The sequence below is a fragment of the Lonchura striata genome, chromosome 12 (genome assembly GCF_046129695.1).
Source record: "Lonchura striata isolate bLonStr1 chromosome 12, bLonStr1.mat, whole genome shotgun sequence".
In the NCBI taxonomy this organism is placed as follows: Eukaryota; Metazoa; Chordata; class Aves; order Passeriformes; family Estrildidae; genus Lonchura; species Lonchura striata.
The window spans coordinates 9,157,689-9,183,122 of record NC_134614.1 but is presented as its reverse complement, the minus strand read 5'-3'; the positions used below and the strand labels follow the sequence as shown (position 1 = coordinate 9,183,122).

The 25,434-nt window shown below is 42.3% G+C and overlaps 1 protein-coding gene and 1 long non-coding RNA gene across 2 annotated transcripts in view; both read right to left on the bottom strand.

Annotated features, from left to right (window-relative positions):
• SFMBT1 (Scm like with four mbt domains 1) overlaps window positions 1–25,434 on the bottom strand; it is a 70,191-nt gene that overhangs the window by 33,221 nt on the left and 11,536 nt on the right. Inside the window, exon 2 of the mRNA XM_021534057.3 lies at window positions 1,962–2,121. Coding sequence (XP_021389732.1) covers window positions 1,962–1,989 — 28 coding nt within the window. The 5' untranslated portion in view covers window positions 1,990–2,121. The remainder of the gene's footprint in view (window positions 1–1,961; window positions 2,122–25,434) is intronic.
• On the bottom strand, window positions 12,712–18,842 carry LOC144246980 (uncharacterized). Its single transcript, XR_013340696.1, has 3 exons — window positions 18,819–18,842; window positions 13,090–13,159; window positions 12,712–12,929 (listed from the first exon to the last, which is right to left on the bottom strand). It is a non-coding gene; the product is annotated as an uncharacterized LOC144246980 (long non-coding RNA).

Here is a 25,434-nt window from a genome sequence, read left to right as displayed (position 1 = left end):
TGAAGACTGTCACACTGGACATTTAAGCACATCACTTGAAGGTCTTGCAGACTTCAGTAAGGCTAACCCAAAGGTTTCTCACCCTGAAATGTAGATATAGTTCAATCTGATTTTAATAACAGTTAATCTTTTTCATCTCCACCAGCTGCGAGGCCATGAATAAATAAAGACAGGTTGGAATTTCAGGAGTTGAGAAAGACTGTGACAAGAATAAAAGTTGTCTTTCCCCCTCACAGCACAAGGGAGCATCACAACCAGCAACCCTGAGCTCTGTCTAGGTTCTCAGAGCCAGAGAGCCTGCATGTAAAACCAGAAAAACAGGAGAATCTGCAAAAACTGCTGCAAATTATTAAGTGGAAGAAAATAACACCAGTCAAAGAATATGAAGGCAATGTTGCAGCAGTGGTTTGGACTGGTGTAACTCAAAAGTGCTTCAGAAAACAATATTAGAGGACACAACAAAACCAATGTGCTTATGCTTACACAGGCATTTGCTGGGAACTATCTCTGAATGCAAGTAAAGCTCTCATCATTTATTGTTTGCTCTTCACAGCCTCCTGTACTCAAACCTGGCACAAAAGGAGCTTCAGGGAAATAGCTGCTGAGTAATTTCAAGCCTGTACCAAACCTTTCCTCAGCTATTCCAAAGTACACAGGGAGAGAGGACTCTGTGACCTGCTATTTTTTGAGGAAGATGGAAAAATGTCAATAAAGGTTTTAAGACCGAGGGACGTGTTATCACAGCCCATGGACACACCACTGCTGACTGTGTAAATAGCTCCTCACTCTTCTTCTCCCTTCCTTACACACTGTGACAGAAGCCTGCAGTTTCCACTAGGCAAGGAAAAAGTATTTGCATGTGCCAGGAGAAATTCTACGTCCACACCCATAATGCCTTTTCTTGACTATTTGAGGATATAACATTGATAACAACTCAACTGACTTGCTGTAATTAGTAATCAAAAAGCATATTTCAGCACCATAAAGCAGATAGCATTCTCCTAAAAAGCACTATAGATTAAAATTATGTTAAACATTTCTTCAGCAACTCTTAGAAAAACTAAATTTCCGTAAAGGTAGAACAATTACCAATAGTAAATTGTCCTATGAGAAGAGCAGCTTGTTGGACAAGTACCAAAGGAAAGTAATACGCAGATAAAATCTTGATCCAATTGTTCACAGTGATAATTACAAGTTAAAATTTGCTTTATATAAAGTGTAATAGATAGGAACCTCCTCAAAGAAAAGGAACAAGCCATGGCAGGCAAGACAGAGCAAATGTATGGTCCCTACTTCCACATTTCCATAACTGCTTCAGAAAGCTGCTAGTATTCCCAGTCATCCCAGACTAATATTCTTGTTGGCCTGGTGTTCCAAGATGATCCAAAACCTGAGCTGATTGTTCATAATACACTAGTCTGCAGGAGGTTAGGTATTGATATCACAAGCCTATCAAAGAGGACACACCAAGGCACTTCAGAAAAACAGGACAGATTACAATGGCAGCAAACAGCTTCAGTTATACGACTTTTCCAACCAGCAGCAAAAGCTTGACAAAATATTAAGAAGAAGATGAAGAAAAGGACAGAGCTAGGTATTAACCACTCTGAAAGATAAATGCCTTAAAATAATAAGTGTTAACACCATAAAGCTTTTCATAAGCCCATCTCATAGTGGTACCACAAAAAGAAAGTCACAGCTTCTTAAAAACACACCAACAAGGTGGGCCAGATTTTGTTTCTTTTTAAGCCAGTGACACAGCTTGCTCTGATACAGAGCAGTAACAAACACAGCCATGACAGCCCCAGAGCCAGAACACAGCCCAGAATCTGAGAAACTGGAGCTTCTGCCCGTGTACAGCACCAGGCACATGCACTGTGGGACGCTCACTGTGCTCATCTTTCTTGCACATTGCTAATATTTTTAGAGAAGCTGGCCAGGGAGCTGGGCTGGACTGTTACCTGCATCATACTGCTGTTCTCCATTCATCTCCACAGGAGCCCAGTGGCTGTTCCAGCAGCAGGAGCAGGGCGGGACGAGGCTGTCACTGGCTGGTGGTCATCAGTCACCTCTTGCCTTCCACAGCAGCCAGGACATTCAAGAAGGGATCCTGGAAAACACCTGAAAGGAACAACTGGTAAGGAACTCTTCATGGCATTTTTAGCTGCTTTTAAGATAGAATCCTAAAGTGGTTTGGGTTGGCAGAGGACTTGAGTACCATCTCCTTCCAACCCCCTGCCATGGGCAGGAGCATCTTGCACAGCCCCAGGCTGCTCAGGTCCCATCCCACCTGGCCATGGGCATTCCAGGGATGGAGCAGCCACAGCTGCTCAGGGAACCCTCACAGGCATTTCTTCCTAATTTCCAACTTACAAACCTATTCCTATTAGCAATTAAATAATTATTTCATTATGAATGCTAGAAAATAAGTAAAAACAGGACTAAAGCAAGCCTGCCAGTTCATTAGCAGTGAATCATAAGTTTTGTTTCTTTACAAAATTCTCCACAAGAGCAAAGCTGTATAGTAAATAAAATTCTAGGTAACATGTTTCTTTAGAAATAAGAGACTTGGACTGACATCTTCATATTAATCAAAGAGTTGAGTGGTCATAAACCCAAGATTATTGGCTTGAAAATTCTTGTAAGAAAAAGGTAATTTCAAAAATCCTTTGCATTCTTGTTGAATGTCTGTGGAGCACCTGTTTTAAGTGAGATACCTGAAATAATAGAGAGGACTAAAAATCAGTTTCTAAAAAACATAGGTTGTGATTCTGAAATGAACACATTTTGAATAACAATGCTTTATAAAAAGGAAGTCCTACACATTTGAAAAGTCTCTGATTTTGAGTTTTGTACAGATATAGTGTCTATGCAGACTACCTGATAACCCTTAGAGATACACAACACTAGTAGCTTCCTTCACACACAAATAAATCAGCAAACTTGAATAGAATAAAATAGCAGAGCTCAGTCATGTAGGAAGTTCAAGTACAATCAAAACTACAGCCAACTCCAAAAATTTTCATTACATGTGAAAAAAAAATTTTTTGAGAGTATCAAGAGTTATCATTAAGAGCTCCTATTGAATGGCAGCTTAATGCCACAAAAATCTACTGTGTAGAAGATACTAATAACTTTTATTCATTAGAGCTTCACAAGAATGTGTCTGGAATGGAACCCAGATGCCAATTTCTGCTACATGCCTCTAACCTGCTCCACTCCAGCTCAGAAAGTCTTTGCTCAGGATGTAACTACAAGGTCACACATTAAATCCCAACCTAGCTCTGCCTCTGTGAGAAAGATACTGAGAAATTAGGCACAGGCTCCACTCTCACTCTCCACTGGTTCCTCACAGTTGTTCCAGGCTCAGAGGACAAAGCAGAGCAGGGTAAGGAAACTCAAGCACATGTCCCCAGACTACCCTCTCCCTACACTGAGCTTCCACCTATTCCATCTTTTATAAAGTGGTGCTGGAAGAGGATGTCACTGGCATGATGCTCAGCACACAGAGAAGAACTACCCAACAAAACTCTTTTTAATCATAATCAAAACATGCTTTGGTAATGGCCTAGCCCAAGTCTTTCAGCTGTCACAGTGCTAAAGTAAAACAAAGGCAATGCTGTGAGCAAAGCATATATTCCACAAGTCTGGGGATATGCTACTGCTTTAGAATAGTGTAGTCCTGGCAAAGTATACTCAGAATTAATTGCAATTAAGCTATTTTCAGTTTATTGGATACAGTTCTCAATTACCTTCTATAATTAAACGATGTGATGCAACTACACTTTTTTTTTATTCATGCAACATGAGAATATTTAGGACACTACCCTCCCGACCAAAAAAACCCAAAACAAATCCACAAAACCAAACCCCAAGCATCAAAGAGGCTGCTGATTTAGAAGATGTCAAACACTGGCAGCTCCTGTTGAAGCCGATTGATATTCTGCCCAAGTCAAGTCGGGTTGTTATTCAGGATTTCATAAGCAGTTGTGCTGTTTTATGTACACAAAATTGAGAACACTTGTAATTAGCACCCACCATGGCTGCTGCTTACAGTCTGGCACCCCAAAGATTATCTTTTGATAAATCTCATGGGAAGTGGAGCACAAGTGCTGCTGGAACAGAGCAGCTTTGGAAATACTTTGGACTCTTCAGTCTCACTTCTGCATTTCAAATCTCCTTTCAGCACATGAAATATTCAGATGTTAGCAACTGGAGGCAGCATTAAAAACAGTTACAGTTCATTAAAGCCAGATGGCTCACTTGAATATGAAAAGAAATCAAACATAAGTTGGCTGTTGAATTAAAGTAAATCAGCTGGTGTCTGAGGCTTAATATCATTTTAAAACAAAGGCACACGAGACAATAGGGACAGAAGCCACCCCTTAGGACAGAGCTCCAGCAAGGATCGGGTTTCAGTGAATTCCTTCATGCCGAGGCATCAGTAAAATCTATTTCAAACCATGTCCAGCACGGGCAGCAGGAAACCTGTCTGAGTATGGGCAGGGCAGGGCTGCTTCAGCACCGAGCTCTGCTCTGAAAATCTGCTGCTGGAGCATCTGAAAATCTGCGGCTGGGGCATCCAAAAATCTGCGGCTGGGGCATCCAAAAATCTGCGGCTGGGGCATCCAAAAATCTGCGGCTGGAGCATCCAAAAATCTGCGGCTGGGGCATCCAAAAATCTGCGGCTGGGGCATCCAAAAATCTGTGGCTGGGGCAGCGAGGATCCCTTCCTTGTGTTCCTCTGGGAGGTGGCAGGAGAGGGCTGAATGTCCTCCTGGTCCCTGTGCCCATTCACACCTTTACCCGGGCTCTTTCCCCTGGACAAACGGCAATTATGGGTTTCCTCGGAGGAGAAATGACACTTCTAAAGACATTTGTAACTAATTTTTCTCTAGGACTGACGGTGGGCCCGATCCTGGCACTGGACGGGAAGGGGCTCCAAACCACAGGGCACAGCTTCAGTTATATGACTTTTCCAACCAGCAGCAAAAGATTGCCAAAGTATTAAGAAGAAGATGAACAAAAGGACAGAGCTAGGTATTAACCACTCTGAAATATAAAGGCCTTAAAATAATAAGTGTTAACACCATAAAGCATTTCATGAACCCATCTCATAGTGGTACCACAGAAAGGAAAGTCACAGCTTCTGGAAAACACAACCAGCAAGGTGGGTTCACAATCCTAATTCCTGATACTGCCAGGCAAAACCTACACTTCATTTGCCTCTGCTTCTATCATTGCTGCAGAAACCAGCAACTCCCACAGCCTCCCAAAAAACCCACCACTCCAAGTGGTTTTTTAGAACCTTTCTCCTAATCTAACACCACTACAGTCAATCATGAATATAGGTCTCAGCTGGCCCTTTTGCTACACAAAGATGAGATGGCGGCTCCAGGGGAAAAGGGGAACATGCTGGAATCAATATTTGTGTGTGACTGGGTACTGGCAGCCACACAGCTTATCAGTGCACGAGCAGAGCTAAGGCAGAATGCAGTTGCATGGGGTCCTCTGCCCTAGGAGATAAGCCAGGCCCAAAACATCAGCCCTGTGGAGAACACATCTGTACCAGCTTGGGGAACAGAGACTCCACCCAGCCTGAGGCTCTGCCAGCTCCTCACTGACACAACAGAGTCAAAAATGGAAAGGACCTTCTTGAATGACAACTTAAGTTGAAGTGTTTTATTTAAAAAAATTAAATTCTTTAGCCCAGAAAGAATCCAATGCAGTAAACTATTCGCGTAGGAGCCAACTTAATTTTAGGTTCAACTTACAATGTGTAGCACTTGATTAATAAACATTTTTGTGAAACACATTCCAGGTATACTGGGGAGTTTCATATCACTCTCAGTTAAGTGTCTTCAGCACAAAACAAGATATATTGTGTAAATTTCTCAACCAGAACCAAAATCAACATTGCTGGAGAAAATTAATTTTCAAGCTATTCAGTGTGAGTTTCATTCACCCTTTTGTAGCAATACAGTTACAGAAATACCCAAACTCCCACTTTGAGGTCAGTACATTTCCTCAAAACAGCCCCATCCTTTTGGGGGGAAATGCCAGAGACCCTGGCTAAGCACTGCTGCCAGCCCCATGGAAGGACACAGCTGGACCTGCCACAGCACATCACCAACCACCTCCATCAGGCACAATGGCAGAGTTCTGCCTCCTTTGAACAAAAGCCTCACCCTTGAAATCAGGGCTGAGAGAGGCAAAGGCAAACAAACATTCAGGAGAGCACCTGGTGTAGGAAATCTTTAACACCTATGAAGGAACCTTTCAAGATTCACAGATCAAGTGTCTGCAGGATCACTGCTGCTGCACTTGGAGGAGCAGCTCACCAAACCCCACAGAGCTGCAGGATGTGAGAGACACCAGCACAGGGGTTTTTAAAGCCACCAAGACTTTGCCCATCTCCTCTCCCCCACCTGAGGGATTTTTAACTCCAGTGACATGCTGCAGGAGCAGGCTGGGCACAAAACCAGCCTCATGGAACACGACTCATGTTTTGTCATTCAACAACCACATCAACTCTCTGTCAGATGGGACATTAAAAATATTTTCTTGGGAAGCAAAGCATTATTGTACACACATCTGTGCCCTTCCCTCTCGCTCCATCCTGCTGACATTCTCCCTGCTGGAGCCCTCGGCAGAGGCCCTACTTCTCCAAGAAAGGGTCTCCAGAGTTCCATACTTCATGCAAATCCTAGTTCTCCAGGCTTTTTAGAGTCAAAATAGGGTTTAAGGCTTTCCTTATAATTTGTCTTCTCTTCTTTAGTCCCTACCAGCTGGAAGCCTGAATAATATTTTAGATATTTTCTAACTTTCAGTTGTATAAACAAAATAAGCATTTCACAAGTCTTCCTAGTACCTGAGCTCCCACAAACAAAAGACAAAATGGAAGACTTCTTACAATGTCCAATTTATGCAGAAATTCCAAATTTTCAAGCTATTTTAATTGCTGTTCTGTGGCAAGAGAAAAAAAGATCAGTTTTGGTTGTCTCTGTAGAAAACACTACTTGTCACAGAAGCCTTAGCTCAGCATTGTTAGCACACTCCAAATCTTTCCAAGACCTGCAAGGCCCAGAAAGCAGACTATGGATAGACGAAATAAAGTCTGATGCCTCTATAACAAAGTAATAAAAATATGACCAATTTCATTAGCCACAGCTGCTGATGGAATTATCCCACCCAATGTGGAGAACAGAAACCTTTGGCTGACTTGCAGTCCTTAAAGCATTATTTTTACACACACAAATGAAACAGGTGGTCTGTGAAAAGTAGCTTATTTACCTGACTCTGTAAGGATTTATCAAAGACAAACCACTGAATCACCTTTTATGCAGGTAGGGCCACCAACAGTTCCTTTAGGTTGTGTTATCTGAACAGCAAAATTCTGCTGATACCATTGAACGTGAAGATTATATATGTATATAAATGCAAATGGAAACTATCACCAGAGTTAGATTCATTATTAAAACTTATTATAATTTCTCTCCCACCTGTGCTGAAATCTCTACTCACAGACCAGTAGCCCTGCCAACCCCCTGCTGCTCCCATTAAATCTGTTTTAGCAGAAGAGAACTCGGGTTCATCCATTCCATTGCAACAGCAATGCTGAGCCTCCTCAAAGGGAAGTGCATTTAAAGAACACACCTTCTGCTCTTACCCTCCCAAAGAAATTCTTGTAAGATGTAAAAGGGGCAAAGAACCTGCTGAGGAGGATGCAGGCCAGGCTGACAGAGCTGTGTGGCTCTGGAACAGCCTCACACCTTCCACATGGCAGTAACCACAGCAAGCACCCTGCAGAGGATGCTAAGCCAGCCTGCTCCACTGCACTGCAATGCAACAAGAAAGGTAGCATTTCTATTCCAAGGGTTTATTCAAAATAAAAGGCCTGTGTTTGTGCCAGCTCCCCTGCACTGACCCATCAAGGTGCACACTAAACCAGCAGACCCCAGGGTTATTTACGGGTTGAGCACTGCTGCCCTCTGTGCACAGACACCTCCAGGACTCAGACAGGTGTCCAAGCACTCCCAGAGCAGCATCCCAGCTGTGCTCCTGGCCCCTCCTCGCCTGCAGCACGCAGGGACAGGTGGCTGTGTCACCAGGACAGGGAGGGGGACACTGCACCAGGGAACCAGAGCCCCTCACGTCAGGTTAAATACAGCAAGTGCTGGCATTACAAATAAACAGGAACCTCGCAGCAGGCTGAAAGGTTACAGCCTGGCAAACCTTTCTACCTTGAAAATGTGGAGATGTCTGTGCAGGTACATTTTATTAGCATAAAAATATTCACTAGAGAAAGGGGTATCTATTTGGTCACAAAATGGGACCAGTGCTCCCACCTTGAACTTGATCTTTCATTTGAGCTACTGTACATCACAGAAAAAAACAACGAACAATAACCCATTTAGCAAAATTTTGCTGATACCATACTTGATGTTTATCTTTTCCACTTAGGTCAGTTTATGTCTGTTTTCCAACCCCAATCCCTGTCTGAAGTTCAGTGGCTTCCAGGATTTGACTCAGAGCCTGGATCTGCCTGACCATCCAGGTACACCATCCACACCTAGAACTGGGAAGCCTGGTTAATGAATCTTGAAACACACAGGTCCAGCTCCACAAATTACAGGATCTGACTTTGCAACCCATGCTGTGCTACCCAGCCACTAAAGCAATTTCCATGGGACTGCAGGTTAAGTCCAGGTGAGAATGTAGCAGTCACAGCTCTATTCCCAGCTAATTTAAATGCCACTGGACAGAGAGAGCATTGACTTGACAGGGCAATAACACACAACAGGGCATCCCAAAAAGTTCCCTTATGTTTGCAAGTGGTTCCAAATAGGAGCTGTTAAATGCAGTTTGCTGCTAACATTTAAGACAGTCAGGAGTTCTGTTTCTTTTTTAAATGCAAAATCTTCATCATTATTCTGCTCTCTTCATCTACTTGCATGGCATGCAGACTACAAGCACGTTGGGGGTTATGGGCCAAATAAAGAAACCACACAGAACAGACTGCTCTGTTTTCATTGTTGATTTTTTAAATACATGTGCTATTGCATGAATATAACTGCCTGAAGTTACAAGCTGGAAAAGAAGATGAAGGAAAAACGTGAAATTCCTGCTGCTCCTGAGTCCCAGACGACAGCCTGGCAGCTTCTTATCCTCCATACAAAGACAAGCAGCATGAACAAGCAAATACTCTACCAGTAAAATGTAGTATGATTCATGGTGAGATAAAACAGAGCACTCAGATGGAAAGAAATTGACTTCTACCTCTGGATCTGAATCCCTAGTGCAGATCAGGGATTCCCTGTATGAAGTCCCATGGGATATAGTGATGGGGAAAGGGATGCTGCCTGTGAGGAAGTGATAGGCAAGAGTTTATCTGCCAGCACAGGAAGGAACCCTTTGCAGTCCCTTTGAGGAGCCTATTCACTATGTGAGAGAAAAATGTTTTAAATCAAAAAGTACCTTCTTTGCACATACATTGAGGCAATTAACAAAGACACAAATTCATCTGTAATTGCCCAAAACATGAGAATTACTGGAGAAATCTCAAAACACCAGGTTTGGAAACCAATTTCAATCTACAAAGGATTGCCAATTCCAATCTACAGACCTGCCACGAGGTTTGATTTGTTCAAACAAGCCTTTGCTGCCGACTCATATTCTGTGCATATGTTATAGGAAAATCTTTGAATAAAATCTGAACAGGACACTCAACTTGACTCAGCACCCAAGTTACATGAAGGGAAAAAAACTCATCAAAATCTCCCAAATCCTTCTTTGAAAATGAACTCCTATTTCAGAGAACCAACTAATGGATGTAATCACTGCAGACAATACAATAATTAAAGGAGAAGACTGATGGGGGAAGGAAGGTATCTTGCAAATAAGACATTTAAGAAAAAATCCATTACATGAAACGCCTTTTGTATTTAAAGCACACTCCTACTTGTTTCCTTCTTTTGTCATGCCATTGAAATGGCACACAATACAGAAAAAAAAGTAATGCATTGCACTCATTTCCCATCCAGAAGCTACACTCTGAAAGGGCAACTCTCCCTTGTGGGCCACCACAACCACAGGACAACTGATATTTGGGTTTAGAAATTGACTTGGTTGTTGAACTTTATATTCCTGTTTTTAAAATATTGGCACTCATACTAGGGCAAAACAAAGGGAGTGGCATTTCATTTAGATTTCTTTGCATACATGGATCATCAGGCCTTCTTCCTTGGACAAATAATCCATTAGTCAAATATCCATTGTCAGTGGCAGGCTGGAGTGCCAATTAAGACAGAAAATCACTTATTTCAAAGTCTGCAATTTTGGTATCATATAATTTCAATGTAAGTAATTTAACCTTAAATAATTTCAGTTTAAAACCCCTTAATCATAGCATCTTTATTTGTTTTTATGCCCATTAATGATATTTGAACATAAGGTCTATACAGACAGATGCAACTGCAAATCAAACTGTCCAAGAAACAGAAAAACTATTTGAACAAGCAGTGGCACTAAATAAACCCCTCTGTGATTGCAAATAAAAGCTGCAGAAGCAAATAGGACACAGTTTAAGCAAAAGCAGTCATCACAACAAATCAAGTTGCATCAAAACAGACTAAGAACTCACGGTTTTCCTTACAAAGAAATTAACTTACTCCTAAATGGCCAGCACAGGGCACTGAACAGGCAAACAAACAGGCAAAGTCTGTGGCTGCAGAAGAGCTCTATGGAAAGTGACATCCGAGGTCATTTTCCCTAACAAGGATGCTGTGTTACCTATTATCAAGAAGATTCACTGGAACGAGGACTCTAAAATGTGACCACCACACCCAGCACACACTGAGCCCACTCTGCAAAGCCACCTCACCATCAGTGCTCAGGCCCTGCTTTCAGAGATGGCGAGAAGCAGCTCTTCATTGCAGATGAAACCCGAATAAATGAGACTACGGATTTTGAAGAGTCAGGTCTCGGCGCCTGCACTGCACAGAAACACCGGCAGCACAGAAATTAAACGGCAGCAGGTCTCACTTCTTCTGTAAGGATATGTTCTCTCCTCCTCCTCCCCAGCAGACCAGATCAACTCAATGCATGTTACCTATACACCGTCCAGGTGTTAATCCTTGCCAGGACTACACTGATTTTCTACTCACAGGCACTCCCCAGTTTGAAAGTCAAAACATGACTATCAGTTATCGCCCTAAAATTGAGGGGAAGCCAAAAACAAAACCACAATTCTACCATGCATGGGCACCTCTGGGGAATGGATCTCAAAGCCTCTGTCCCTCTGCTCGAGTCTCCAAATGTGAATGTAAGAACTTTCTAATTCCATTTTTATTAAATAGACACACTTTCCATCTCAAACACTGAGCAAAAATTATCACCTCACGTCAGAAATCCTAGATGAGGCAAAATTCAACTTCCTAAAAAAGCATACTGAAAGATCCCTCATAAAAATAAGTGCTGAGAGCAGGTTATCCTACATTCTAAGTTCTACCAGTTGTACAAGAAAAAGCCCTCTGCAGTCTGGGTTCAACAGATCTTTACTTGGATCCCCAACCTGTTTCATAGGTCTCCTATGCACTCTTGAACACCTCCTGTGCTGTTAGCAGGAGATGCATTCTGGCCTGAGCTGCTCCTTATCTTCAGAAGATAACGTCACTGATGAGGAAGCCTTGGCTATAATCACCTCGAACCAATCTAATCTCAGCTACTTTAGGACTGATAGGACAAGATTCCCCAGCCCAGGGCAGGATCTATCACTCCCATGTGAGACGTGATAAAACTGCAGAGGAGGTTACATGATTTCCCTGCAGGTGCAGGAAAGCCCATGGCAGGAGCAGGAGCAGCCCGAGGTGTGCCTGTGAGAGATGCTCAAGTGGAGCATCTGGCAGATAATACTGGGGCTTCAGAGTGTAACAGCAAAAATAAGTGTGTTTTCCCTGATGGTGACAAATACGAGTTTACTGACACAGCTCAAATGCTAAAAGCAAAGCCAGTGATACTAAATAACCAGACAGAAATATCTGAATTATTTAGCAGACAGTGCAGAAGCACTAAACAAGCCAAAGCATGATCTGACCAAGAAAAGAACAAGTTAAAAAAAAAACAAAACCTCAACAGCTATTAGTTTCCCACTGGACAGAAGAAACAGCTGACTGCAGGATTAAGACAGCAGCCACAGCAGAGAGGAGGGCGAGACTGCATGGCCAGGGATGGTGACAAGCAGCACTGCTGCTTTTTGATTGCCAAATACTACATTGGCTAAGCTGCAACATGAGATAACATCCTCAGACTTTTTTTTTTCTCTTGGACAATCTTTCTGAAACACTATCCGAAACCCTGAAGTATTCTTTGGCCAGTATCAGAAAGGAATGGAAAATCCACATTTCAGCCACATCTTTTAATAATCCTGTGGAGAAAATCCTGACCAACTGATCACAGCTAATATTTCTTCCTCATTTAACTTCCAAAACTCTGTCTCCTGCAAATGACATTTTATTTATAGCAGTGGTATTTGCTGTATAACTGATTGGGGAAGGCTGTAAATGAGCATCATTGCATATATATGGAAAACAATGATAAAGCAGTCATCAAAAAGCTACAGAACATTTAAATATTCAAATAAGGCAATCTGCATAACCCCCCCCCCCCCGAATTTTAATTTTACAAAACTTATTTCATACCTTTGTGCCATAGATGATGAGTACAAGTTACTTCTTTTCCACAGAAAATTGGCACCTTTCACTTTTAGATGTGTCCAAATGATATTAATTTTAATTCCTGGAGTGAAGGGTAAAGGAGGCTTTGCCATAGGTTATTTTTAAAGTCTAAGTGCTCAAGACAAGAAGGCAAAGGTGAAGCTGCTGATGAGCCCCAAGAAGGTTGTGGCAGTGAACTGCATCGAGGCTCCTCACCTGCCAAGCAAAACAAGATTACAACTTGCAGCTCTCTAAAATGGGAGATTCCAAAATAGGAAGGAGAGAAAACCAGTGCTGTGAGGTGAGGGAGACAGCACAGCAAATCAACCTTTCTAGTGAAGCAAGGACTTCCAAGGGAAAAAGAGGATCATCTTACCCAAACACAATGCTCTTGCAGCCTTGCAGTGCTGAAGTCAGACCATTCATGTACCTTTGCACTTGAGATGCTGCACATGTAACAGGTAGGGGAGATCAGGAGAGTTTCTTATTCAAACCTTACTCTGAAATCTTGAGTGAGGCAGATTTTAAACACTTTTTCTTTCCATGGGATTCAAACATTATTTTACACATGTTCACTCAGTGGTACCAGTTACTTTTTTAGCAATTCTGAGTGTGGAGATTCACTACTGCCTTAGAAACAGCTCTACTCCATCCTTAGTGCTGCTTGGATTATAAAGAGCAAACACCAGAATATTCCTCAGACAACAAGATCTCTTTTAGCACCACTCAATTCCCTGACCACAGACACATTAGGTCATACATATTTAAAGAAGTATCATGCCTTAAAAACTTAAATTTGATAAGAAAAGCCTCAAGAAGGAAAGGGTGTCATGCTCTTCCACCTGGTACACACACAGCTGGGGAGAGGGGGAGCAAGGGAAAGAAAAGGGAAATGAGGGGTTCAGTAAAAGCAATCACAACAATTTTGCCCTCAGGATCAAAGGAACTAAGGGGAGAAGGAAGAGTAAACACTTAGAAAACAGCCAGTTACTTCAGAAACAAAATTTCCTTCTTTAAACATTAACCAACTAGTCCAGAGATTTTCATGAAGAAGTTGGGGACCAAACCTACCAACCCTTCAGCAGAAGACTTGGCAATTTATTTTACTGCTTTCACAAACAAGTGAGCAACAATGAAGAGAGCAAAAATCAAAGTGCTAACAGTAAATGTCCAAATAAGTTCTTGCCTCAACATGTGCTATGAGAACCTTTGAAGTTAAAGAAAGAGAAGGAACCTGAAAGAAGAGGTCAGGCTTTTCTTGAGAATAACAGCTCCTCAGGGCTCAGCCTCAGCATGGAACAAGGAAATGTACCTCAAAGTGTTTGTTTCCAGACTTCACCACTTAGATGTTCTTAAAAGACCTGTGAACATTCTTTGTTACTTGGCTGCAGCTCCACTCATAACATAAGCAAAATAAGGCTGCACTACTCTGAAGAAGGTAATTGCACACCCACTCATTCATCCCTACCCCACACTAAACTTTCCACAGGGACAAACTGCCACAGCAAAGCCAAAGACGAGACCGTGTCTAGGCTAAAACTTTATTTAGAAGATTTATAAACAACCACTACCCCCTTCATCTTCCTGATCAGGCAGAGTATTAAATTCTAACAGCAGAGATGAATGAAGCTTCCAATCTTCAGTTATTTATAAGGCTGTCAGTGTCCCATCACCCTGGCTGTCACACAGTGTGCTTTGCCTCCACAGGATGATGGAGCAGCAGCTCCGTCCCCATGGAGCACAGGAAATATCCAGGCACACAGCAGAAACTATAGAGCTCAAGTAAGAAAATGTTTACTTTCCAGATTCACCTGAACTGCCCCGAGGTCTGGAGCAGGCATTAACTGGCAGCATGCAGCACACGGGTCAGTGACTGTGTTGGTGCTGAGAAGGGATGTGCAGCAGGGGCTCAAGCACCAGCCTGTCCTGCAGCCACGGGGCAGGGCTCACTCAGGTGGCTGCACAGGGCAGCACAGCAGACTGGCACTGCTCTGTGCTCTCACACTGTGGAAATCCCCCCAGGCATCCTGCCAGGAGAAGCCATGGCAAGACAGCTGTTACCTAGAACCTGGCTGATCAATGCAACTGGGCTTTGGAGCTACACAGCAGCTTTCAGTGAGTTATGGAGTGCAACACAGGAGTATGGATCATACTTTCAGGTTACCTGCACTTACAGCAACAGCTGATTTCCTTGAATATCAGTCCCAAATAATGTTTGGGAAGCCTTGAAACCCTTTTCCCCCTTCTAGCTGTTTGCTCTCAATGCTTTCCACCCACCAGAGCATCACCCACTCACTCCAGAGGTTCTGTGCTGTGAACAGAAGAGCAGTGCTCCCACAGCTCTAGAGATCTACACACCACAGTCCTCAAAAATACCAATTCATAACCAGCATGAGGGAATTCAGCCTTGTTATATAAGCTAAATGTTGGTATTTAACAAGCTCCACATATTTGGCCATTGGATGGTTGCACGAATAAAGCTGACCTGTTTTATTTAAATTATATTTTAGTTACCCTAAGGATAAAATTCCATGCTGCACTTTCACTTTTTTTAATCCAAGAACTTGCAGAACTGAGATACTTCTATAAGATCATTAAAGCTGGTTCTGATGAGAGAGCCATTTATGCCCACATTGTCTGAAATAAACACAGCCGTGCAGAGATTCTCATTTACCAGCTAAGCTGTATCACTATGCCATTTCACTATGCATTAAATAAGCTGTCCTCCATAAGCTCAAAAATAATTAAAAAAAACCCACCTTCTCTCAGTCAGAAAAAGAGCCACAGGAAACACAAGTATTCAGTGACAAAAAAAAAAATTAAAAATCAGGATTTCTATATAGACGGTTGCTACCTCTGCTTCTCTGACACCAGCAGTATTGCCAAGGATTTGGAGGGGCCATGTCCATCAGTATTCACCAGCACTTGATTAATTGCTCCTGACCAGTTTTCCACTCAGTGCTGAACATGAGATAACTTTATGTGTCCTGGTATTTGAAGTACACACAGCAGCAACTGGCATTCAGACATGTTAAATAAACTAACTTAACCAGCATGGTTTGCACGTCATTGCATGGATTCTTCCAACACAACAATCCCAGGAAAGAATTCCCCCTCTCTCCAATCCCTTGGGTGGCCAGGAGATGCAGGTATTCCCAGGGAAGCTCCAGCATTACCCTCCTTTATCAGTTAATGGAAGGCCAAGTCCATGGTGAACTTCATGGTTTTAGTCTGCCAGGGAAGTCCACAGGCAGAGTAACAGTTAATGAAATAAGCAACTATTATTGCACTAACACTGAACTTGTATACTTTAGAGAAGACTGAAGCTATTTTACTCAATAGCAGCTGTGTTTACACTATAGCACAGTCTGGTACCTCTGAAACTCAAGTGAACTTATATCCCACAGTAACTGTGCTGGTTCCAAGGGAAAAAAACCTGTTAAGACAGGGAAACATGCTTCAGCTTCTTGTGTCAAATGAAAATCTTTACTTTAGCAGCTGCTTTTAAAGGTACAACTTCATTTATGATAGATCAGGAATACAAACTGAACCCCAAATACAGGGAAAACAATTGTTTCATTTATCCATTTCAGTATGTTTTATTTACTTATAAGTAAAAATTTATCTGAGCTCACCAGATCAAACTTAAAGGTACACAAATACATTTTAATCAACGTGAAAGCCAGTTTACAGTTTAGACTCTGAGCTGCATCCATTAGTCACTGTCAAGAACACAGCACCTGTACTCCAACTTTCTTCAGATGAAAAAAATGTCCATTGTCAAGAGAATTCAGTGTTACTTATTAATGATTTAGGGGAGTAGATATCTTCCTTTCTCCTGTTAGCACCCACTGAACAGAATGGGAAATAAGACTTCTATCTAGAACTACCAAAAGCCTCAGACATCTATCCTGCACCATGAAGTCAGCTGGACTGGATCTGTGAAACTCATTGCTCAGAAAAGGAAATATGTCCTTGCTTTCACCTGAAAACCACTGTTCATGCTACAATGATGATGCCAGATCCATCCCAAGAGTACCACCACAGACCTAAGTCCCCAGGTGGGGAATGCCACCAGCCTTTGAGCATCATCTGTGAGCCTTCTGCTTTGGCTAAGCAGAAAAACCATTTGGCACAGCACTGGCACAGCCACAGCCACCAGTGCTCTGAACCTGCCACCTGGCTCCTGGCACAAACAGCACCAGTTGTTCAACCTTAGAAAATTGACCCTTCAGCCTGGTCATTTCACTCCTTGCTCAGGATAATATAATATCATTTTGTGGGTTTTACTTGGGCAATCAGTCTTTAATTTTAATTGAGGCTTACTCAATTTGCCTGTGGTTTATGGTGCCACATCTGTTTTGGACTAGTGAAAAAAGACTATTTCCCCTGAGCTTAGAGTAACACAGGTAGAACAGATCTAAAGAGCAGCAAACTCTGAGTCCAGAGGTCTCTATTGCCCAGCACATCACATTACCCTGCTGCCTCTAGAGTGCAGCAAGAGGACAGCTGCCTGCTGCTGCAGCTGAGCTCTGGAGAAGGGAATGTGACATTCCAACTTTCCTGCTGTGCCCTGCATCCCTAGCACTCTTCTCTAAAAGCCAGGCAACGAACCCCGATGCACCAGTCAGTTTGTCTACCTAGTCTTGGCTTTCCTCTAAGCCAGCAGAGAAGAGAAAATAACAGAAATTAGAAAGATCTGGAAGTGCTACATCTAAATACAGAGGGATGCAATCCTCCCACCCATACAGGGGAAAACACAGTGAGAAAAATGAGGAAATATGGAGAATTTATGGCTGGTTTTTTCCAGCTACTTCTACTGCTGTAAGGCTGATGAGAAAAGCTTTCCCAAAAGGCCACTGCCTTCCTAACAGGCAGCTGGGGATTAAAGATGCTAAAGCCAAATGCTGCTCAGGAGTTGAAGATAAAATTCAGAACTGCTCTTAAGTTTCCTGCCCTCCTTGCTCCAGAGCCAGTTTGTTATTGTCACCACAAACACGAATCAAACCGAGCAAGTGGTGGCAGTGCCATCCCTGCAGCAGCAGCAGCACTGACCTGTGAGCAGCTTCCACCAAACCCATCCAGGAGCCAGAGCCCAGGAACAGCACTCAGGGGTGACAGCCAGCACTGCCACACAGCTGCTCAGGCAACACACAGTCCTCTCATTCTTTTAATCAAAATTACTAAAAGTGTAATGGGTTCTGCTTTCAGTTGTCACTGAACACAGACAAGGTGGACTAGCTCAGCAGTGCTGTGTGATATTGGGCACGCTCTGGATTTGAGTGAACCCACACGGGCTCTCTGCCTCTGCTCTCAGTCCATCTTCATTTAATGCAAAACCCCAAGATCATTTTTTCATAGCTGATGCATTTATAGTCAGTTCAGACAGAGATCACATCATTAACATCTATTACCACGAATTTGTATCTACCCAAAAGACACATAAATGACAGTATCTTTAGAAAGATCCTGATCTTAAACAGATGCCTATCCCCCCAAAAAAACCCAAAACAATTCTGTTACAGTGATTCTTAGTCATCACTGTAGCACAGCCTATAGTTTGCTATGAAGAAATTGTGGGCAGAGGACACTCAAAACTAGGTTCCACAATTTATGGCAGCACTGATGTTAAAGACAATAATTGCAACAGGAATAAATAAAGTGGGAGTTAAGTTAAATGCCATGAGGGCTTATTAATTTATAATATAACCAAATTAATCTACTATCAGTATCTAAAGAAAAACTACTGAAATCAAGTGCTCTTGGAGAGTTGTTAAGAGGAAATGAGAAATTTGGTTTAGTCTTCACTGCCAATTAACTCTTTTAACAATATGGGATTCCAGGCTCACACTCCAGATCTCCTGTTTTAAACAGCAAAACTGAAAATAACCTCCTACTTTACCAGCATGTGCTTTTTGTTCTGTGATGCACCAAGCTAAAGACTTAATATGGGCGTGCTGTCTGCAGACAGCAAAACAACATCTGGCAGCTTTCCGAGGATCCTGCCTGAAGTGACTCCCCATGCTGCAAAGTGCGCAGGAAATCATCTGCTGGCAGAGCGGGCAATGCCCCAGGTACCATCCAAACCTTCACATCTCTACTTACCCGATGTTCCAACTCCTATTCCAAATTGCTGAACTACTGTATCAGGTGTCCCAAGAGGGGACAGGTGCCTCCCCTTGGTTTGTATTGTACTTGTAGTTCACAACAGCTTCTCCTTGTAACACAAGCAGAGCTGGAGAGCTCAGCCCAGGTGTGCGGGGCACGTGGGACGTGTGTGGTAACACCCGAAGTGATGCTGCTGTACAAACAGCACTGTGCCCTGCAGTGCCAGCCTCTCAGCAAAAAAGAAAAGACATTCCTGCAAAGAGACAGTATTTAGGGTGATTTTTAAAAGGGAATGCTAATAAAGATCAAAGTAATTTTGAAAGCATCTACAGAGCAGACCCCCACAGCCAAAGCTAAACCAGAGAGGTCACTTCTGCCACTGAGTGAAATGAAACCATGCAGAAGGAGTCCCAGTGGCATGACATCATGATGATGCGATGTCACACAGGAAACCAAAATTTAATCAAAACGTGGAGGAATTGCAGATCTCGGGTTGGTCAAAACAACCACATTTCAGCACAGCTTAAAACATGTGGAACATGTCAGCACTTCCTAGAAATCCACTATAGTTATTCACATCACACCTTCCTTATTCAAAATTTCTGCCCAATGTTTCTACATAAGTTCCAGAGAGCACTTACTCCAACAGCAAGCTCAGATTGTCACCTCAGTTATTCAAAAGTATTAAGTTCTAAACCTTAAAATGTTTACTAAATTATTAAAACATATTTATCAACAGCTTTGCCTTAGATATCAGATTAAACAAGACCTAATATCTAGCTTTTCACCTGCTCAGCTGAAATACCTTTCAGCTTTATATACACAATAAAATGACAACATCAGAGCAACAGATGATGTAAATTTATGAAGAGAACCAGACATCATCAAAAGAACAGGAAAATTCATGGTTAAGGAGAAACTGAAATCAGCTAGAGGGGTGACAGAAATTTTGCACAGCACACCAGTTTCCCCACACTCTTAATCAGTCAGGGCCAAGCAGCTGAAAAGGGCACCTGACACATTTAGGTGGCGGGAGCTGCACAGCCCAGGGGATTTGGCAGACATTAAAGCTCACCTAGAAGTGCTCCCCAGTGTGAGCAGCGTCAGGATCTCCCCTGGGCTCTCAGCGCAGGTTGGGAGCTCTGCCTGCTGCTGTGTGAGCTGAGCACAGAGAAGGTCTGCGAGGAAACCTGGCACTAAAACAGCCTGGCAGAGGCAGAGGAAGCCCAGCAGGTCAGGCAGCCCCAGGCTGGCAGCACGGGGCAGCTCAGGATGGGAGGTCAAGAGCCACTGATGGTGAATGTACAATAACACAAAGCGAGGCAGGTACCACAGGGCAGTGACAACAGCCCATGTGCCCCCTGCATCCTTCATCCTGGCCAGAATGGGCTCAACTGACAGCAAAAACAACCCCTTTCTGTTCTAACCAGCAGAGACAAATGGGTTTGCTGCAGTTACATACACAGAGCAATGCCTGAAATGCTGCAATGGCCAAAACCAGGGAGTTTTGTAAATGGTTTTTCTTGTCTGGTCTCTCAAAAAAATGATTGTTATGGAAGGTCTTTGAGCAACAAAGAATAGGCAGGTATCAAAAATGGATCATTACATTTTGTGTGTTACGTGCACATTAAACCAAGGCAACCCCATTCCAGGCTCTCACTCTGGCAGCCTGTTATTTCTGGGACATTCTGTTAACTCCAGTCCTTCCATGCACTGGTACCTCCCCTTCCCTGATCAAGACTCAATCTCTTTCCTCCAGCCACAGTATTCACTGTAACACTCTTTATCTTGTGCCCAAAACCATACTGATAGCATGAACAAGCAAACATGAATTCTCTATTTTCCTCTTGTCACTGTATAATTTTTAAGGGTTTCTTGTATTTGGGTAGATAAAATCTTGTTTCTATTCTAACACAATGTTCTATTTCAGTTCTTAAAACCTGATAGGAAACCCACAAAAAATACAGAAGGCACATTAAACCTCTTATCTGCTGCAACTCTGAACTAATGTTACTGCAAACTTTCTGCTGTTTTCATGACAGGACAAATGGTTTCAGCCTTTTTATTTATATGAAGTCTGCAAAGGCTTTGTCATTCTGCAGGGGAGATTGTCATAAGAGGAGAAAATGGTAGATTAGTAAAGGCTTGAGTTTCCAATGTTAATCTATCTAGCATGATTATAATGCCCACATTGATGAGAAGAGCTTTAGTCTAAGCTCAGTCTACTTTTCAAATAGTTAAATATATACTTTTCAAAAACAGGTAAATATACAATGAAAATTTATCAGCAAACATTAGTTATCGGTACAGCTTCCTACAGAGGACTGTCAAAACGATCTTTTTAGGCTTACAACAATTTATAAAACTGATTATTGTGATAAAAATCAGGCTATGAGCAGCCACATATGAAGTCTTATTGATCAATACAAGGGAGTAACAATACAGAGACGTTTAAATAAAGTTCAAGTTAAAAGAATCTTGCTACAAGTTCTTGGTTTACAGTTGATTAATTATTGAAAGACACAGGATAACAAATCATAAGGATCAACTCTTTATTAGCATATCTGCAGCAGAGTTAAAGCTATGCCTTTGCAGCTTACATTTTTTTTTTTTTAAATTTCAAAATCACCCTTCCTCAGGTTTTTCAGGGGGAGGAATTAATGCTAGGTTCACTTTCTATTAACTTCCACTTGCTTCCCTTGCTTCCTTTTGAAGCAAACTTTAGGCAATGAAGAAAGAAAAATATCCCACAAATTTGGGGATTCTCGTAACTTTGTATTTGTAGCATGGAAATGATTCACCCTGTTGGCAGAGAAGGTATTTTATGACCAAGTCAGCAAAGGCAGCCCTCATCTGCAAGAGCATCTACAGCCTGCAAACACACAGGAATGCCTCATGCATCTCCTTGTGCATGGCTTGTGATGAATAAGAAAACAAAACTACTGCTGAAAGCAAGTGCTGGCAGATGTGTATCCCCAGCACTGCAGTGACAATAATAATCAGACTTCAGAATTAACAACCACCCATCAAAACTTGGGAAGAGACAAACGTGTGAAAGGTATGACAAGTGTGGGTGACTTATTATAAAAAAATGAAGCAAAAATACCCTGCTGGTATAAAAGTGGTAGTGGTAAAAAAGGCAAATTCCTGCTGTGGGGGAAGAGAGCCACCTGTGGGCATGTACAACTGCCCTGTATTTAATCTGTTCTGTAAATCATTCTCTGCACTTCTTTGGCATCTACAGCAGGTGAAAACTGCTGAGTCCTGTAACTCTTTCTGTGAGGAAGCATCAGAAACATCTAGAATATATCCACTCAACATGACAGTATGCTATAGCAACTCTAAGAACAATCCACAAAGATTTTCAACATTCACAGCAAACTACATAAGAGCTGCTTAAACCAGAAAAGTTTGTTACATATTTTATTTTTAGAAGTCTCTACCTTTCCCTTGATGTGGTTTTCTACTGATGCTCAAACTCCTCCCCAAGATATTTCATGAAATACTTGAAAGTATTTACAGTTACAGTAAGTGTACATACAGTCTCCAAGTCCCAAACATCTACACTGCAGTTGCATCATTAATTCAATCCATCCCAAAAGTGGGTTTAGACACCATCAACACCTTCCCTGCAATCCCAGCTCCATTCCCCAGCACAACACCAGCCCACTGCCAGCAGCTAATTACCAAACCTGTCATAGATGAGGCTCCTCAAAGGACCACAGCCACTTAAAGGCATTTAAAAGCTGCTGTGAAACTTTTAATGCAAGACACGTTTGGCAAAGGCCAGTTTCAGACTGAAGCCCAGAACTTCTCAGTCTGACCCAGCTGCCAGGAAACTCATCCTGAAGGAAGGATCCGAGTCACACACAGTGTTTCAATTCATGAAAAGCTCTGTGAACATGTTTAGGTTCCTCCATTTCTATCCCCCAGCAGATCAGGAGGGAACAAGCAAGCTCATCTCTTGCAGAAACAGGTTTTCCACTGACTTTCTCTGGAAGGATTGTGGGCTTTTTTATAGATTCAAAATGCAAATGCACTGGTTGTAACCTGAATTCAGGAACCTGTTCTCTGAGCAGTGATTACACACTTGCTCTCTCCAGCTGAAAGGCATAGCTGCTTTTAGTTTCTGATTGCATATCTTCTAATTATTAGTTTTATCAAAGGAACTGAATTGATGGCACAAGCTATTTTTACAGAAGCAGACAAACAGGACATAAGGTATTCCAGGTAAAAGATGAATAGAGGCAAGAATGTTTTTTGACTAAGAAACCTCATGACATCAGTTTATTCAAGCAATTTTTCTTTAGGCTTGCACACAACATTTAGGCAGAGAACAAGACATGCACTTCAACTGCTATAAGAAATGGATACTTTATTTACAATAATTCTAAATATCTTCTTAATGGAGAAATTTTTTGCACAAAATAATTTATGAAATAATACCACTAGTATTTTATCAAGTTATCAGCCTAAAGTATTAAATAATCCAAAGAATTTGTAATCCTTATTTCTAGAGTACTGGGAAAGATGAGTTTTTGAATGGTATTAAGAGCAGAAGAACATTCAAAAGACATTCTGAAATCTCTCACTGTCAAGTTCGTGTCCAGCCCTCATCTCTATACTCATCCTCATTTTTCTTTTGCCAGTTCCCTCCCACATTTCCTTCCTCACAGCTTCTTCCTCTCCATCAAATCAGGCATCATCCCTGCTTGTGAAATCAAACCAGCTGCAGTTCTGAAGGAATGAGGTGTGAAGATGGACAGCCTGTCACCTTCAATCACTCATGAACACCTACGGGCTCTCCTTTCTGACCCAGCTGCAGAGCAGGTTTGTGTGTGCCAGACCTCACCCTGCTATAGACACAATCACAGTATTTCTACCATAAAAGCCAGTCTTGATAAAGAAATGCTTTAACTCCAGCCAGGGATTGCCTCACTACCGAGAGGATAGGTGGTCTAACCCAACTCCTGCCATTAGCATACGACCAAGCTGCTAATGAGCAGAGGAACAGCAGATGTGTATTTATTACAGCACCCACTAGCACAAAACTCAGAGAAGTTTCTCCAGTTCTCAGACTAATGGGGACCTCGGGCTGTACATCCTATTCAAGGTTTTAGGCACTGCTGTGGATCACTTCACTCTGAAAATCCAGGTCCAAACTGCTGAACTTTGGGAATCAAGTGCTGGATAGGATGTGAGAAGGGACAACGAGCTGTCCCCATGCTGCCTCTGCTTCCTCCTGCTGCCTGCAGCACTCGGGCTGACAGGACAACTGCTGCTAGCGTGAGAAAAAAGGAGAAGCAGCACTTCATTTCAGCCCTTCTTATTTCTTTTTGTCAAAGAAAGATGAGCAAGCAGTGAAGGAAAACTCTCCAGCAAACTGCCTTCAGTAGAATGCTCGTGTGAAATCACACCAACAGACGTCATCCTTTTCACATCCTCTCCAAAGTGTTTCCCCCAGGAAACGAAATCAATAATCTTAAGCAATAGCAACTGCACACACAAAGCAGGCTGCTTTAAATATAACATGAAAAAGTACTGTTCATGTTGTTTTTAGGATTATGTGTTTTAATTGCGCCCCTTCACTCTCCTTGCTTTGTAATTGAATTTTCTTTTATCTTTAGAAGGCTAACTTTATTCATAAGAGGCTGTGGATGGCAGAGTTCAATCCTTTCACTGTAGAGTCCCAAGGTCTCCCACTACTTTCCAAGACTTTATTCACATTTTGTTTTAAAAGGGTTCCAGTGCAGATTAGCAAATGGGTTTTTAATGGAAATGCATGCATGTCTAGAGGAGGTGCATTATAAGGATAACATACAAAAATTTCCCTTTTTATCTGAAGGTAACCCAGAAATATCAATGACCCAAGTTCCATCACAAATCTCTTAGAAGAAATCTGCTCAACCAGCAGATATTTACAAGACACACAATTCTGTGTAAAATTACAGATCTGGGTACCATAAGGTATTTTTCATTCGACCTGTGAGATCCAACAAATCTCACAAAGACAAGCTGCCTTGAATACACTGCCATTGTGTCAGCAATCCGTGCTCCTGGCTGCCTGATGCCCCGACACGACTTCTTGTGTGTGAAAAGAAAATCCCTCTCCAGCTATCATTACTGACCGAGCAGAACCCAGCCACTATTTCAGTTCCACTGCCAGCACATCTCTCAACATTATGTCCAAGCAGAAATAACAAGAAGCTGAAAGCACAGAAATATGGTTCCTTCTCACAGCCTGGATTACTTCATACACTTTAGGTGTTAAAGCAGTACCCGAGCCTTTCAACTGAAGTAAGTGAAGTTTCATAACAGGCTGAGAAAACATCTCAGAGTAACGAGGCTTTAAATGTAGCACTTTAACTGCAGAAAACTGAGAAAAACACACACTAGGCTGGCTATAATGGCAGTATAGGTCTTCCTGGATTGATTAATTCCAAGAGACTTCAGGCATCAACATAAATAATCATCATAAATCCCCTCATACAATCTTGGAACATCTCCATCCAAACATGATCTTCAAACCCTCTGATGGGGAGCCAAACAGGCATCTATTCTCTCTGCAGCTCCTGAGCTGTGCCTGCATTATCCACTGAAACCATCCATGCAC